The sequence below is a fragment of the Pectinophora gossypiella genome, chromosome 9 (assembly GCF_024362695.1).
Source record: "Pectinophora gossypiella chromosome 9, ilPecGoss1.1, whole genome shotgun sequence".
Classification (NCBI taxonomy): Eukaryota; Metazoa; Arthropoda; class Insecta; order Lepidoptera; family Gelechiidae; genus Pectinophora; species Pectinophora gossypiella.
In genome coordinates this window covers 8,333,249-8,349,834 of record NC_065412.1, presented here as the reverse complement: position 1 = coordinate 8,349,834, position 16,586 = coordinate 8,333,249, and the positions used below count along the sequence as shown (strand labels likewise).

General features: G+C 35.9%; 1 protein-coding gene across 14 annotated transcripts in view; it reads right to left on the bottom strand.

The window, feature by feature from the left end:
• The window catches only part of LOC126369484 (uncharacterized), a 156,668-nt gene that overhangs the window by 43,424 nt on the left and 96,658 nt on the right, over window positions 1–16,586 (bottom strand). For 12 of the 14 annotated variants that reach the window (XM_050013910.1, XM_050013911.1, XM_050013915.1 and 9 more), the window contains one exon: window positions 13,573–13,620. The exons of the other annotated variants lie outside the window; for them this stretch is intronic. In XM_050013910.1, coding sequence (XP_049869867.1) covers window positions 13,573–13,620 — 48 coding nt within the window. The remainder of the gene's footprint in view (window positions 1–13,572; window positions 13,621–16,586) is intronic. 14 annotated transcript variants of the gene reach the window in all.

Here is a 16,586-nt window from a genome sequence, read left to right as displayed (position 1 = left end):
ACAAATTGCACTTTAAGTCTGACTAAATGTCAAATATGTTAGTGTGACAGAGTCCTAAAGTGTGTACATTATATTGCTCATGACTGTACATACAAACACTCCTCGCTAACTACGTTTAAGTCCCATGTAAGAGCCTATTGCCATTAACCGGGCATAAATCCTGAAAACCACGTGATATCAACTATCTATGAACTGAAAATAAATTCAAACTCACGAAGTCAAATCCAATGGTTTAGAGCCGGGAATCAAATCCGGTTCTTTAAAAACACTCTCGTTTTTAAAGAATCCGTGATTAGCCCTGTTAACCTAATTCGACTTTCCGAATTAGGTTACTTTAAATTAAAGTTTATCGTTTGCCAACTGCCAAGGGCACTTCAGTTATATAATAATAGTCCCTAATTATCCCAGTTGAGAAGCTTGCCCACGTATTTTTCCACGAAGTATTTATGTACCATGTTAAATTCTGATTACTTTCTTTGGGTTAAATTTGTATACGTTTTAGGACGGGACTTTTTAATAATAGAATTTATTAATTATCCATGCAGTAATAATACGTACCTACATGCAGTAAGAGACTTGTTATCATCGCCCTAGGGTTTATATTACAAGTTTATCCCTATTAGTCCGCGGATTGCTTACCTAAGTAATTGACAAACTCTAAGTTTTTTACAGAAGCGACTGTCACCTGACCTTGCAATTCGAAAGAAACACCAGGCCAATTGCAGGTACAATCACGTTGTTTTTCCTCTGGTTTCCTCACGAGATGTTTTTTTTTATTGTCACCGTAAAGCCCAGTCTACCAACAGATAAAAGATTCACAAAAGTCTGAAAACATTATTGGCGTAGGGCGCATAAACAGAACAGCTGCTGCTGCTGAGTGGTCAGCTGAAAAATGTCTTTGTTTAGAGATAAGCTTACCCGTACCATGTACTATCTGTTTTCTTTGTATGTTCCTTGTGTCTGTTTTATTGTGTACAAATAAGTAAATAATAAATAAAGAGAAAAGGACCTATAATTCCCGGCACATAACTTGGTTATGTGCAGTAGTATTTTTTACAGTATCAAATCGGAAATATGGTATGTTATGCGTTCTTTATATTAGCTATCATTGGGGGGAAGGGCATATTCAATCTTCGTGTATTGTTTTTGAAGGCTGTTATTTTAATAATATTTAAATATGTACAATGGTTTTATACACTTTTAAAAGGCGCCGAAGATCGCCATGTTGGGTCAACTTACGTGCCGATACCTATAATAAGATATTCGTTCGTATAATTCCGTAATTATACACAACATGTGAGAATCTAAGTGCAGCCCCGATACTATTGCATGGAAAAAAGTGCCCATAAAGATAGTTAAAAATACGAAGCCTTTTCAGTTTGACACTTATGCCTGTTGTAATCACAGTGCTACGGTGCGGTGGCTCGATAGTAAACAAACCGATAACGAACGCTGTTGTGTACGACAGGTATGTACCAATAACAATATTTTTCACTGGCACAAGCTTTTATTTTCATTGCATCGCATATCGTGTGACGGCATCCGTGTGATTTTGCGACGCGTTGACTTTTTCCCATAAAAAAATCCAGTTGCTCGAAAAAGAACGGAAAATCGAATAGTGTCGCTGTAAAAGTGTTCCGCAATATTTTTTCCTTTTGCCTATCTGTCCCCTCTCTAGGTAAAGACCTTCAGTCTCTATTATCGGTCCTGTCTATCCTGTGCGATCTACATCAAATGCATTTTTGACGTCACATTTGTAGGTTTGCCGTTTGCCCGGACTCATGCAGGGAAGCAGTTTTGTATCGTTCTAAAAATATTGCTATTAACTTTACTTCGTCAACTGCTTTCATTGACATTCATGAAAGTTAAAAGAAAAGTAAGTAATTACTAATTTAAAAAAAAAAAACTCTTGAAACGAGTGTTGCATGACGTTGATTTTTCTAACTAATTTCGACTTACTCTACCGCATGTAGTATAAAACAGCACGACTTACCTGAAACAGAAATAAAGTTATAATTAATTTATATTTCTATTAATAATACTGTTAAAGAAAAACGACATTATTTGCTTCGGTATAATAGTGAACAAAACAAGAAACCGTTTGAAATAAGCAATACAGCGCTCTAGTACCTAGGTATTTTACCTATTTATACCTAACCATTCATTTTAAATCCCCGTTATGTTATTCGTAGATGATAATTATTAAGTATACCTAAGAATAGCTTACCTATAAGACATGCTCAAATAACTATTCTCTAAAGTTTCCTAACAAAATTTGTTGAGAAATATTGCGCTTGTTTTTCCGTAAGTTACTTTGAGCATAAGGAGACCTAAGAAAACATATTGTTTATACGTGCACACCGCTTTTTCACTACGTGGGAATGTATACGTCAATGTACCAAGACAGATTTTTTCTAAAGGTAATTGAATGGCAGAAGGTACTAGTCTCAGCCTCTTAGGCAGCCGAACCGTAAAAAGTAGTAGTATTAATGTAAACATATAAAAGTACCTCATAATTTATAGGAAGCACACAAATATACCGCGTGAAGTCAGTAATGGTCACCCAAATAGCATGGTTTCCTGTTGTTGTGTTACGCAAGTTGTCAACGCGCCAACCGTTCAGGTGTTCTGACCTCACGCCAGTCGTGACGCTTCTGTTGACATTCTGACTCACTTGCCACCTCCCGGGCTTGCCTAGACTCACTATTATACCTCAAAATTTACATATACAAACATTATCTGAAGCCTGCATCCGTAGAATATACTACGTCACCGTCGGGCAGAATAGTCATTTATAAACTAACTTCCTGCAGCCGCTTTGTAAAATTATAGAGAGAGTAAACTGATTAGTAACTAGTCCAGTATATTCTTTATTTTTTCTAAGTCGATTATTGTAAATTAAAAATACATATTCGTAATAAGAAGATAACTAAAGACTACATCTACATTATATGTTTCTTTATATTCGTAGCAATATATATTCCATTTCTTACCAAAATCATCTAATACCTCGGCTTAACTCGCTAAAGTCGTTATGTAACTCCGTCTAGACTGTACAAAAGTCAAAATCGCGTGACATTAAATATAATATAAATGTGATTATCAAGGTTAAAATAAGTTACAGAAGTATTAACGGTATTTAAGATTTATTGACAGCTATGTTATTTTGTTAGTCCCCATGGATAGAGGCTGCTTTGTGACTGGATCAATGGATTCGACAACTCATCAAATTAATTTGTAATTTACGAAAACATGACTGTATAATTAACGTTCTTATTTGCTTTTGGAGAAAGTATTTCGGCCTTTTACCAGCAGTTACCTACGTGACAAAGCGAAATAGTTTGTCGTACGCGTTTGTTCGTAAAATCCGCATTTCCACAACTCCTGCAAAGCGAAATTTTCCCGAAACTCTTTCATCTTTGAGTTTGCCACGCCAAACATAACTTCAAGAGCAGTTTCGCTGGGCCCTTTATTTTTATGAAATGAAAATATAGTTAAAATAACTTCGCCGTTGACACACATCGTGTTCGAATAGAAACCGCTATTTCTGGCCGGCGACTCTCTTAATGACTCTCCACTATATTCACACTTCAAATTTGGTCTAGTATTGCGTAATATGTGTTTTCATTATACTTAGTTTAAACTATGATTACTTTCTGATGATCGATAGAATGACAACATAATTGGTGAGAAAGTACTTTGAACGCCTAATAAGTAAATAATTATTTATTAATGAACGTAAAAGAACTACTTACTTAGTTTGTTCTCTATTAATTGATGCATGGTGCATTTTATATTCAATTTCATATTATTATGACTTCGTTGAGCATTATTAAAATTGTTTAAACCTTAAACCCTCGAGAAAAGGTCGGAATAAATTAAATCATTTACATGAACTGATTTCATATATTAGATGAGAAAAAGCATCTAAAATACAAATTATGTTGCAAATGAGTTGTGATAAAAATGGGCTACGCAATTCTAATCTTTAAATTAAAAGGGGGAAAATAGAAAGTTGTTTGGTTTTGAGGTGAAGTAAACACTTACTGAGAGAGGTGCGACAGAAAAATGTGGTGAATGAACGTATAAGTAATCAAACGAAACTAATACTCTCCTACATATAGAAAGCCGCGCTTTTCCCTATTGTGGTTGGCAGATGCACACGCTGGCAGAAAATATAGCAGATTATTTTTTAAATATAACGTAACATAGAGCGACAGACTATTAATTTAAACTTGTATAATATTTAGGTAATAAGTACCATAATTAAAGCACATAATAACGGGTTCTTACCGCGTTTAAATGGGGATATGAGACTCCCGATATTTCAACACTGTTACCCGTTATTATGTGCTTTAATTATGATAATAACCGCGTAAACTTAAAACAATGAATAAGTACCATAGTAAATATGTAATCCCAATCTCCCACCAATCTTCTACTCTTGCGTCATAGTTATTATTCTTTATTATAGAATAAAGAGTTAATAACTATTGTATTGTAAGTTAGGGATATCTTAACTAAAACTTTGAGGGATGATTCAGACCATGATTCTGAGTCGATATCAAAATAATAAAAAAAACATGAATTTTGCCGCTGATAATCCCACTTGATATTAACTCAGAATCATGGTCTGAGCCATTCCCCTCAGTATTGCGTACGATATCACTTACAGCCTGTACGTATATAGGGAGTCGAAGTCGGCTTCAAATCTTCATTTGGGATAGAATTCTGACGACAGCGAAAACTATTCATTAAAGTTTGTTTGCATACTTACATAATTTCTTAATTTATAATTATTAAACGAAATGCGACCAAAAGCAGAGCTATAAAAATATCGTATTTCATTGCTTTATTATTATAACCAAGGTATTAATTAATTGGTAAAGGTAACCACCGCTTTAACGAGTACATAAATTTAATCAGCAGCAAAAATAAAGCGAAGCATTTTTAATTGAAAAATATCTGCAATTCGCTGAAAATTATAATCAATAATTTATTTTTTCATAATTAGGAAAAAATCGACTTTTCACATGTAATTAAAACACTATATTTGTGGTCATTATTAACGAATAGTTCGGAAATAGAATTCGATTTAAAATCGAAGTTTGTCCATAATAGATTTCCCACACCAGTGGTTAGATGTTGTCCAATTTACGGGTATGCGAACACATATTGATTAACCGCAGCGTCGACTAATGTACGAGCATTTCATCGAAACATGGCTATCTGAGCTTCGGGATTCCAAATACCGAATTCCAACAACATCGGTGAATCTAAACAGTTCCATACAAATACCACACAAATCTGTTAATGACCATTACTCCCATTTAAGCATAGATGGACTTAAACATTTCTTATTCTGTGTTACTCTTTGACGTTTTCATTAAAAAACAGAACAACTGACAATTAGACTTTTGAAATAAATCGACCCCGAATTTCGAATTGCTTTAGGCATTTTAATATGGGGATAAAGGTCTGGATTTCTTCTTTATCGGTAATTTACGTTTTACCTATTACTCGAATCGTATGAGGTAAAAATCTAACAACAAGATGTTGTTTTTACGCTTACCTGCCAGTTTGTCGAAATTCAAGGTTTTCGATCACTGTTACAGTGATTATATATTATATTGTAAATGTTTATAGCTGGTAACGTAGTATGGAAGTAAAACTGGGCGTTTTATACACATGTTATAAAACCGCCGTAAGGTCGCAGGGCATCTGGCGGCGCAAGCACATGTGTTCGCTATTTTTATCGCCGCCATTCACAGAATTGATATCGCTAACTATGCCTATACGCCTATACAATCCATATTTTCGAAATATTTATAATAGTTTATAGTCTTTATCTGTGGAATTGTTGTTTTCTAATATCGACTAGCTAACTTGCGAGTTGGATGTCTTATGTTCTACTCTTCTTCTTCTATCGTGTGGGTTGTGAGGTGAATTACCAACCTTATCAATCCTGCTGTCAGGGTTACTATTGAGCCGCCAAAGGCCCCTGACATGACTCATATAACGACTACGTACTTACATCAGTAAGTAGTAACTGGGACCAATATATATGTATATGTTCAATGTATATGTTCAATGTATATGTTCAATGTATATGTTCTACTAGGAAGTCCAAATTCATATCTTTCCGGAAATGTCGAAACACCGACAAAAGGATTGTGTCTTTATCTGTCGAATCAACCGTTTTATGCGTGATAGGCTGATCACCTTTTCTATACTTACGATGTATCAATCAATCAATCAACAACAATTACAATTGCTTTAATACGTAGAATACTGCACTAGAGCTTAGTGGTGGAGTATGAACCGTAGCGGTAGCGTATCTATATAGTGTGGTGTGGTCTGGTTTATACGGGGCGGATTTTTTTATTTTGCCAACATCGCCCCTTGTAAGTTAAGCGACCCTAGAATTAGCCCAGCCACTAAAAATTCAAACGACAGGATGTATCGTATCCGTCTTTAGAAGCTTCGTATTAAAAGTAGGTGCAAGTTGTTTTTGATATGTGTGCGCGGCAGTTGGCACACCCCGGTAGGAGTTACGGGCGTGAGATTAAGTATATTTTAGTTGTCATCATCATAATAATCATCAGCCCATTAACGTCCCCACTGCTGGGGCACGGGCCTTCCCTATGGATGGATAGGGAGATCGGGCCTTAAATCATCACGCGGGCCCAGTGCAGATTGATGGTTATTAACGACTGCTAATGCAGCCGGGACCAACGGCTTAACGTGCCTTTCGAAACACGAAGGAGCTCGAAATTAAAACTTTTTTTTTGTGGTCACCCATCCTATGACCGGCCTTTGCGAAAGTTGCTTAACTTAAACAATCGCAGACCGAGCGCGTTTACCGCTTTGCCACCGAGCTCCTCATATTTCAGTTGTGTACTTCTATAATTCGTCAGTATTATCTTGGTAATAAAATACAGTCGTCAAGTCTCATGTTGATGGATGTTCAGCATAATTAGTCTTAACAGCATGTTGTTAACTACGATGATTCACGAATCTTCATGTTAATTTAAAGTGTTTGAGTTAAGTTAACATAAACAAGGAATTGAGAGTAATCTTGTTATGGTAAGCCATATTGTAATGTTATTGTAGGATTACATAACAGTTTCAAATATTTGGGTAGGTAACATAACCTACCTAAAGGCTTTGGCTCACCTAGTCTAATTCTAGATTGGAATTTATGTCTCAGTAACTTACTTACTAGTATTCCAGTTTATGTTGTAAACATGTCTAATCCGATATAAGATACTTGTGTATGTTTACTTAGAGTTAGAGGTCCGGGTTCGATTACCGAGGGGGACATTGTCGAAATCAATTTATGAGATTGTCACTTGTTTGACTGTGACGTTGCAAGCTGAATCACTTGGTTGATGGGGAATTTTGAAAGCAAAATTCCCCATCCGATCCCAATCAATTGCCAAGCCAATAATTGTGCTGTAATCTTTCTTGTGTAAGTATGTTTTAATATGTTTTATGTACTTATACGTGTGTAATAAAGAATAATTTTATTGTTGGTATGATATGTTGTGGTATGTTTACTTAGTCGCTTTTTCGATGCAAGTTCCAGTACCATTGTAAGTGACGAAGGGTTTTCTCTCGTCCAAACATAAACTACATACCTAGATCCTATTTTCTTAAGTTAGACATCATATTAGAATACCTAGTGATTTTCTGTTTGCAAAGAGGAAATACATTATAATGATATATATAAACAATCATTATGCATCATTATCTTAATTGCTAATGACACCGATAAGCGGATCAAAATAAAAACCTGTGTGATTTGATTTAACTTTTCAATTGAATTATGGGCGTAGTTTAAAATTTTCCCAAAAAGAAATATCCATAAAAAGCAAAAGTGCAAATAGTGAAAAGGCCAAAGCTCTCGATTAGCTTGCTTTTAGTGGGCTCACGCAAACAATAAGTGTACAATGGAAGCTTTTAGGTAGACTGATTCTTTTGTCTGCCTCGCTTCGAGACGGCAGCCTCGGAAGGCCTCGGTCGCTTCGTATTGGATTTTTCACAAACGGCCATTTAGGTAAATATTTTTTTCCTACTTTTCTAGCAGAGAAATAATATTTTCCGCAGTTGCATAAATTGTTTCCAAACACGCTAATACTGACACTTAGTTGAGAAATGCATGCTCAGGTTGTTGGTTAGGTAGGTACATACATAATTTTGTGAACAATTTCTATGAGACCACAGCGCGCACGCTATCAAAATTATTTTTAAAGGTTGTTATTATTTAACTAGTAACACGTTTGCGAAGAAAATGAATCATAATTATTGGGTAACAACAGCGTTAACACTCTGCTACAAGGGGGTCAATATTCAAAGCGCTCGATACAGTTCCGACGAGTCCCGCTCATTTCATACCATCTTTTTATGTCATATACATTTTTCCTGTTTAAATCTACTTGAGCGTAATGGGAAAAGTTGTAACAAGTATTCAGACCATATTATATGCCATTAATATTCCGCGGAGACGCTGTCGACGAGACTAACTCGATAAAGGTTCAATGAATAGAGCACTCGTTCTTGTCGCTTTAACCCTGCACTGTAAGTCGTAAATTGCAGTAAATATGATTTCCTTTCCTTCAAATTCCTTTTACGATCCCTGATTGTAAACATATTCCAAATGCACAAGTCTTACTTACTCTCAAGGAAGTAAATAATTGCCTTGGCGAAATCATTCCGAAAGCAACCTGAACGTTTCAAAAATAGAATATTAAACCACACATTATATTAAAAAAGCAGGCATATTGTAGTTTGCAGTATCCGGTGCTCGCTACCTAAATACGCTCAGACTTTGTTATTATAGTCGCCTCTGTGAAAACATTGTAGTCAAATGTAAATGTTTTTGTTCAGAAAAGGCTATTGTTTATAGAAAGGGGTTGTAATGTTTTTGATAATAGGGAACCCTTTTTTGTTCCAGTATGAAGGTATGCCGATTCCAAATTATATACTTAAGTAATATATTATTTTATAAACATCTTTGAAGCTTTTGAAACCTATTACGGCCCGCCAAGTTATATACAGCATATTCCAAAATTTCAACTTGATTGGCTATTTAAAAGTAGACAGTGTCGTCAACCCAAATTCTATTCTGCATTTAAAAATGTCGTTTTAAAACGAAAGAAATCTTTCTCGGTTTCTATCGCCTATTGGCTAAGGGCCTCAGAGTCGCTTGTGATACGGACGATATCTTTTCAATATTACTTCTTCACAAACGCCCATTGTACTGTCAACGTTTAAATGAAGAATGCGGTGATGTAACAGAGATTATCCACCAATGTTGCACTTACGTCACGACCTACCAGCTAAACGACAAGTGGGAGGGGAGGAGTGTCAAATCTTTAACATAAAGTCGTTTTTATCTGTTTGCTTATCAACAAGACAAGTGTTTTTATTTTATAGAAAGTACCTACTCATCTTGTTTTAAAGGTAAATGATGTAGGTGGAAAACTTGAGCATTTCGATAAGCAATGCGAATTTATCTAACACTATTTTCTTTATATTTTTTTTATTGTTTCTTTAGTGTATCATCTCTACCATCTGTTTGTTGATGACCATCATTAGTCTCTCAAACAAAGGAAACTATTGGAACTTTAGGTATTATAGCAGTATTACAATATATTTAACGATTGTTTACAGCGATGTTGACCAAGAAATAGCAAGGCAGCAATAGTTTACGCCTCTTACCTTGAGAAGGAACGTGCACCGGATTTTAGTTTTACGACCCATCTGACATTCGGACGTCGGCTACTAACGACACACCAGTATATGTTGACATACCCTCAGTGACTACATAATGACTACCTAATACCTACCCAGTTACCTATGTACTTTGTTTCTTTCCTGTTTCTTCCTATAGATCTTTGTAAAGTAGGTAAGTACCTATGTAATAACAAAACGCAAAACGTGACAGCCACTATTATCATCTGTAAAATTATAAAATAAGAAAAATATATATTGAAATGTTGTTCGTGGGTAAATGCATCACTGAATCTTGAAAACGGCTGGATATTAAGCATTCTTTAATGTTTTTATTGGTTAGGTAATCCGAGTAAGATTTTTACGAGACGAAAAACTTGAAAAAATAAGTTGCTGGAAAAACGGGTAGGTGGATTTTTGTAAGATTTGGTGTGATTTCAGTCCACAAAGTAGACTTGGAGTCAAATGGTCGCGAATATGAGTTCCGTTTTACAGCATCGTAAAAAATACCGCTTTACTTTTTAGAGTCCGAGCTAAAGACAGTGCCATATTTATATTCTGAACATTAGACAGATTCCTGGTCTTCTAAAACCCCTATTAGGATAAAATCATCAAAATTTGATAACCAAACAATACTTTCTGGTGTCCAGCGTACCTACAATACAAATAGCAGAAGTTGACCACCGATTGATAATGGCCCGGCTAAATAAGTCCAAGTCAAAATAAGTTACGTCAAAAAAGTATATTTTTTAATTTATATTGCATATTAACTATTCATGTTTTAACTTTGAACACCAGTACCAAACAAAAAGCAAGGAAAGGGGCGAAAGGCAAGATGGGAAACCACTGCCCTATTTTTTTCCTAAAAAATAGCATGGAGAATGCTACACCGACAAGAGCGTGGCTTTTAAATTAGTGATGTGATGACCAATACCAAAAGCTTCTGCAAGACTAAGTAGCTGCTGTAGCTTTAACCGTACCGATTTATGCTCTCTGATTATTCTGATACGTTTAAACGCGGATTTATATTTGTCTGATGTGTTGTGACGTGTCGTGTCGTGACGTGATGGCTAGTTTTCACTTATATGTTATGTTCTGACGCCTCATGAAGATATTTTGAATCAATACAGCTCTGACTATACAGCTCTGCTCTGAACCACAACAATACGCATTACTAGTATGAACGTTACTATACTAAATGTATGAAACCGATACCGTACTGACGCGTCACGTCACAACACGTCAGACAAATATAAATCCGCCTTTATCTTCACAGTTTAAGTCGTTATCCCGGTATCCTCACAAAAGAGGCGGAAGTGCATGGTTTATCGTTATCAAGACCCAACGCAATATTTACATACACACACATAGACTACATACCACACATGCCGCGCGGGTTAAGGCCGAATAAAAAGGATTTATAGACAATGGCGACAAGGATTCGATTATATAAATCATACATCAATAAAATACCAGATAATATTTTGAATTTGTCAGCAAATAAATTTAAAGCTCATGTGAAGCTTACTTAACGTAAAAAAACGTATTACTTATAAGATTAATGATTACCTAAGTGATAAAAATGACTGTTATTAAATATGTTCCCCTATTTATTAAATAACTTGTAATGTATACCCTATTGATTTAAAAGATGGGTTGCTGTTGCAGTTTCTTGTAAGTTATTTCTACTCAGGCATAACAGTTTGCGAAATGACGTAAATTACAAAATGTTACATTGACGTTCAACAAGTTTATCCATGATAATTACATTGAATAAATGATTCTGATTCCTGATTAAAATTAATACATACATACATACATAAACTCACGCCCGTAATCCCTAATGGGGTGGGCAGAGCCACAAGTAATCAAAGACAACTTGCAGCCACTGTTGATACGATGTCGTAAGCTGGATAAAATTAAAATTAATATATTGAATTATTTTATTACCTAGCTACTGAGCTTAGAAACGTTTTTAGAATATGTTGCATTATGACGATAACGGCCTCTGTAGTCCAGTGGTTGAGCGCTGAACTCACGATCCGGAGGCCCCGGGTTCGAATCACGGTGGGGACATATCACAAAAATTACTTTCTGATCCCTAGTTTGGTTAGGCTGATCACCTGATTGTCCAAAAGTAAAATGATCCGTGCTTTGGAAGGCACGTGAAGCCCTTGGTCCCGGTTACTACGTATGTAGTCGTTACATGAATCATGTCAGGGGCCTTTGGCAGGGTTGATGCGGTTGGTAATCCACCACACAACCCACACGATAGAAGAAGATAATGAAGTTACTCCATAAAATATTTTTTTGTTAAATTTCTGATCGTATTTATGTGTAATTGATAAATATTTTTATGTAGAGTATGTACCTACTGTTAAGGTCATTGCAGCGTCCATTCATGGTATTACTCATGGTCATACATGGGTGAATCTCAAAATTTCAAGTTTGGTGGCGAAATTTCATATTGTTTTTTCGTGAAAAATTGGGTTCCGACATGAAAAAGATCCAAAAGGATCCTCGGTTCCGACATGAAAAAGGAATTTTTCAATTCCCAATTTCCCCAATTTTTCACGAAAAAATTGTATGACAGTTCGCCACCAAACTTGACACATTTTGATATTCACCCACATGGTGGAATACTATTATAATAAAACGCAATTAAGCCGTATCAATAAAATTACGTTGCGGAAATTGTACGTATCTACTCTGGTTTTTAATGCTCTAATATAAGGTTTTAAGTGTGGAAACATCTTTTCGTATAAAAGGGCGCATCATGTAGGTATTTAACGAGTAACTTTCCCATTCGTTCGGGCAGGATGGTTAGCGTAATGTCGACAAATGTGCCCCGTCAGCATAACACGGGCCTAATGCCCGCTTTATGACTCCGGCCTTTTACGGCCGCGTCCGATATGATTGTCGACAACCGTAAAAGAACTTGCCTTGTAAACGGTTAGCACTTTTGCAAAATAAATACTTTTAACATCCACACAGTTCCTTTAATAAACGCTACATCTTTTTTTCCACAAATAACTCTATTAATATATACATAGCATCACGCGTGTATTCCCACAGGCGTTAGGCAGAGTTGTATACACCCGCACTTCGCCATGTAGATGTAGGTAATAGGGTCTAGCCTATTGCAATTAACCGGGCACATATCCGGGAAACCACGACACACAATAAATAATGTGTTCCATTTTAATAATGGATTTTTATGGTACTGCAGTACCTAGGTAGGTAGATAACAAAAATTCACACTATAAGTATTGTATAGGTAAATACATACAGAAATTATAATACCCTAAAAATTTTATCGATAGAATGAAAGTAAACATTTCAACATCGATTAGTGATTAGTGTTTCAAACGTTCAATATTTAAACAACTCAAAACAAACAAAAGTCACTTAAAAAATAGGTTATTTGTTTATACAACTTCATCCAAACACCATCAAAGGCAGTCAAACTGATACTTTCTATTACCATAAGTATAATATACGGACCAAGGTCGCAGTATACCATTCTTATGCTAATACACATATTTTATTATGCTTTGTCATTTACACACATTTATTCTGGTATTTTCATTCGAACATTCATGAGTGCGTCATGTATAGACAAATAGACTCTTTATTTATTAATTTACTAACATTATTTAACGTTGATCATACATGATTCAAATGGAAAACGAAAATCAACTTTGATAACAACTCATTATCATATAACCCATGATTGTTCGAAATCGTATACTAGCATTTTGCTAGGCCAAACGGTTATTGATACCACTGCAATAAAACAAACAGCCAAGGTTCAACAGACAATCATCTTACAAGTACCTGGTGAAGTAGATCGCGCCTTGAACGTCGGAGCGATCATGACGGTCTCTGCAAACCAACCACATCCATCAAAATTGTGAATACTGAAACATTAATCTCCTAATTCGTAAATCCTAGCAAACCTAGCAAGGAATTCCCTTTAGCTCTGTCTTGAACGCCACGTCTCACAGAGCAAGAGATAGTCTATTTCGTCAAATTCGTGTATCGCCGCTTTATTATATTTAAACATAAAGATCTTCTGTCTAAAGATCAAATTATATTTGGAGCGTAGCCAATTTCACCTGTATTTCATTTTAGTTTTAGACTGTAACGTGCCAATATTTGCTTGTCTTAACAAGTCCAGAACATTTCATTATGACAAATAACATAAACACACGACTGTATTCCCAATCGGATTAGTCAGAGGTACACCCATCGCATAAACATGTAAGTATATTCACGCCTGACCAAGCTTTCAATTAGATAGCGTGATAGGTGGTGAGCAGTATCGTCGTCTATAATGGTGCTTGTCTATTATGAAAAACTAGTTTCCATATCAACATTATGGCTCTTATTAAATCAAATCAAATCAATTTATTTGCGAGAACACATAGAATACAAAAAACCCAAAATTAGACCCTTAAAAGCTTGTGCCTCGACTAGTTATAAGTAGATTATACTTTTAGCTTAGCTACTGATAAAAAAATGATAACTCATTTCGCTAGTGTTAACCCGTTTTCACAAGGTCCGCTTACCTAACCAGCAGATTTGACCGCGCCGGTTTTTTACAGAAGCGACTGAAAACCAGCCCAACAGGTTAGGGCACAAACCTCCGAAAATGCATTTTTCGGGAATGTGGGTTTCCTCACGATGTTTTCCCTCACCGCTGAGCACGTGATAATCATTTATGATCCAAACATGAATTTGAAAACAAATTCGGCTATCATTGGTTTAGTTCCTTGTCATACATTTAGTAAACAAAAATACCAAATGTATAATAAATCAGTATCTTTATATTAATTTGCAAAATAAGAACAGTCATTCTGGGATGGAAGGGTTATCACCGCAAACGACTCTCAAGGGAAACGGAACACTTCAGTAAAAGTGGTAACAGGTATCATCGAAAATGCTCGTTCAAAACGAGGCAGTTATAATAACATGCTTCATATTTTGTTGCCAAGTGTACAGGGTGCTAGTGACGTCGTAACAAAAAGTTTGAGGATGATGCAGATCATGATTCTGAGTTGATATCAAGTGGAATTTTCCGTAGCAAAAGTATGGAACTGAAATTAATAAAAAAAAAACACATACAAAAAATGTCATGAATTTTCCGACATGAAATTCTACTTGATATCAACTCAGTATCATGGTCTGAATCATCCCCCTCAGTATTTGTTACGGTGTCATTAACACCCATAGCTAATTGTATGGCTACCTATGTATGTACTTGTACGGGGTGTAAATGACATCGTAACGAATACTGAGAGGGATGATTCATTAGTATTAAGTGGAATTTGCTACCTATCGCTAAAGTAGGTATAGAATTGAAAATAATTTGAAAAATCTAAAAAAAACATGATTTTCGACGGAAAATTCCACTTAATATTAACAAGTATTCGTTACAATGTCACTAACACCCTGTATTATGTGACATTTATATTTTGTGACATTGAGTAGTACAACACAATATCATACTTGTCTACCATCTGGTTCCTATCCCAACAATGGATGATACTAAACAATAACTCAAGAGTAATAATTACGATGTTTATGTAACTGATGGATGAGGAGATGAGGAGCTCGGTGGCGCAGCGGTTAACGCGCTCGGTCTGCGATTGTTGAAGTAAAGCAACTTTCGCAAAGGCCGGTCATTGGATGGGTGACCACAAAAAAAAAAAAAAATTCGAGCTCCTCCGTGCTTCGGAAGGCACGTTAAGCCGTTGGTCCCGGCTGCATTAGCAGTCGTTAATAACCATCAATCCGCACTGGGCCCGCGTGATGGTTTAAGGCCCGATCTCCCTACCCATCCATAGGGAAGGCCCGTGCCCCAGCAGTGGGGACGTTAATGGGTTGATGATGATGATGATGTAACTGATATAACCACGATTTTATGCTATGATAATGTACGGGTTTGAGTATTTGAAGCATTAGGTAGGTAGGGGATGGTATTTAAATTGGTTAATCTAAAACTTATTTGTATTATAATCAATAGAAAATATAGCTATTGCTACTTAGCAATAAGGCCACCGATTGTGCTTCTCTTGTTACTTTTGTAATTATTTTGAATATTGTATTTATATGTGCAATAAAGCGTTTTTGTATTTGTATGGCTTGGTATTTCAATAGATTTATTGATCACAATCTAACAAATACACGTTACATCATGTCTCGAATTTGCGCACTCGTTTTTTTTATAGTAGTAGTATTTAGCTATTAGTTACTAGGAGGGTTATTTTATTAAACAGCGTTTGATCCTACATAATTGTACCTACATTATCAAAAAGGTCTACTCTACCCTCTGCATATATTTGGGTTAATCTCGACACCCACTGAATGAACTATGCGGTTTTTACTGTTAAATATCATCTGCAATAACCTACTGTTAAAACCCACCTACCCTAACCTAACCTGTGTTGTGTGTTATAGCCTAGGTAGTCGAGTTGCTAGTGGATTTTTTTAATCTCAAGTATCACAAAAGAAAGGCGAACAGATGTTCGTGCAAGGCCTTTCCCTACTTTTACTTCACTGTTCGAAATCTTCTCTCCCTCCTCATTCTCAAAAAAGGAGCATGCGGTTATCTTTCTATTTACGCATCCATGAGATTTGTGTGATGTGATTTAATCAACTTAAAGCGCCTAATAGTATGTTCAGATACAAAAAAATGTGTTCCTATTCCTTAATGCATTTCTAATTCTACGTACATTTAGCAAGAGACTGGTCCAAGGTACCGGTCACAGCAACCGACGCGAGAACGGTGCTAAACCAATATTGAATTAACGTGCACGGAATAAATGTGGAGAAAGCCTCTCTCCGAG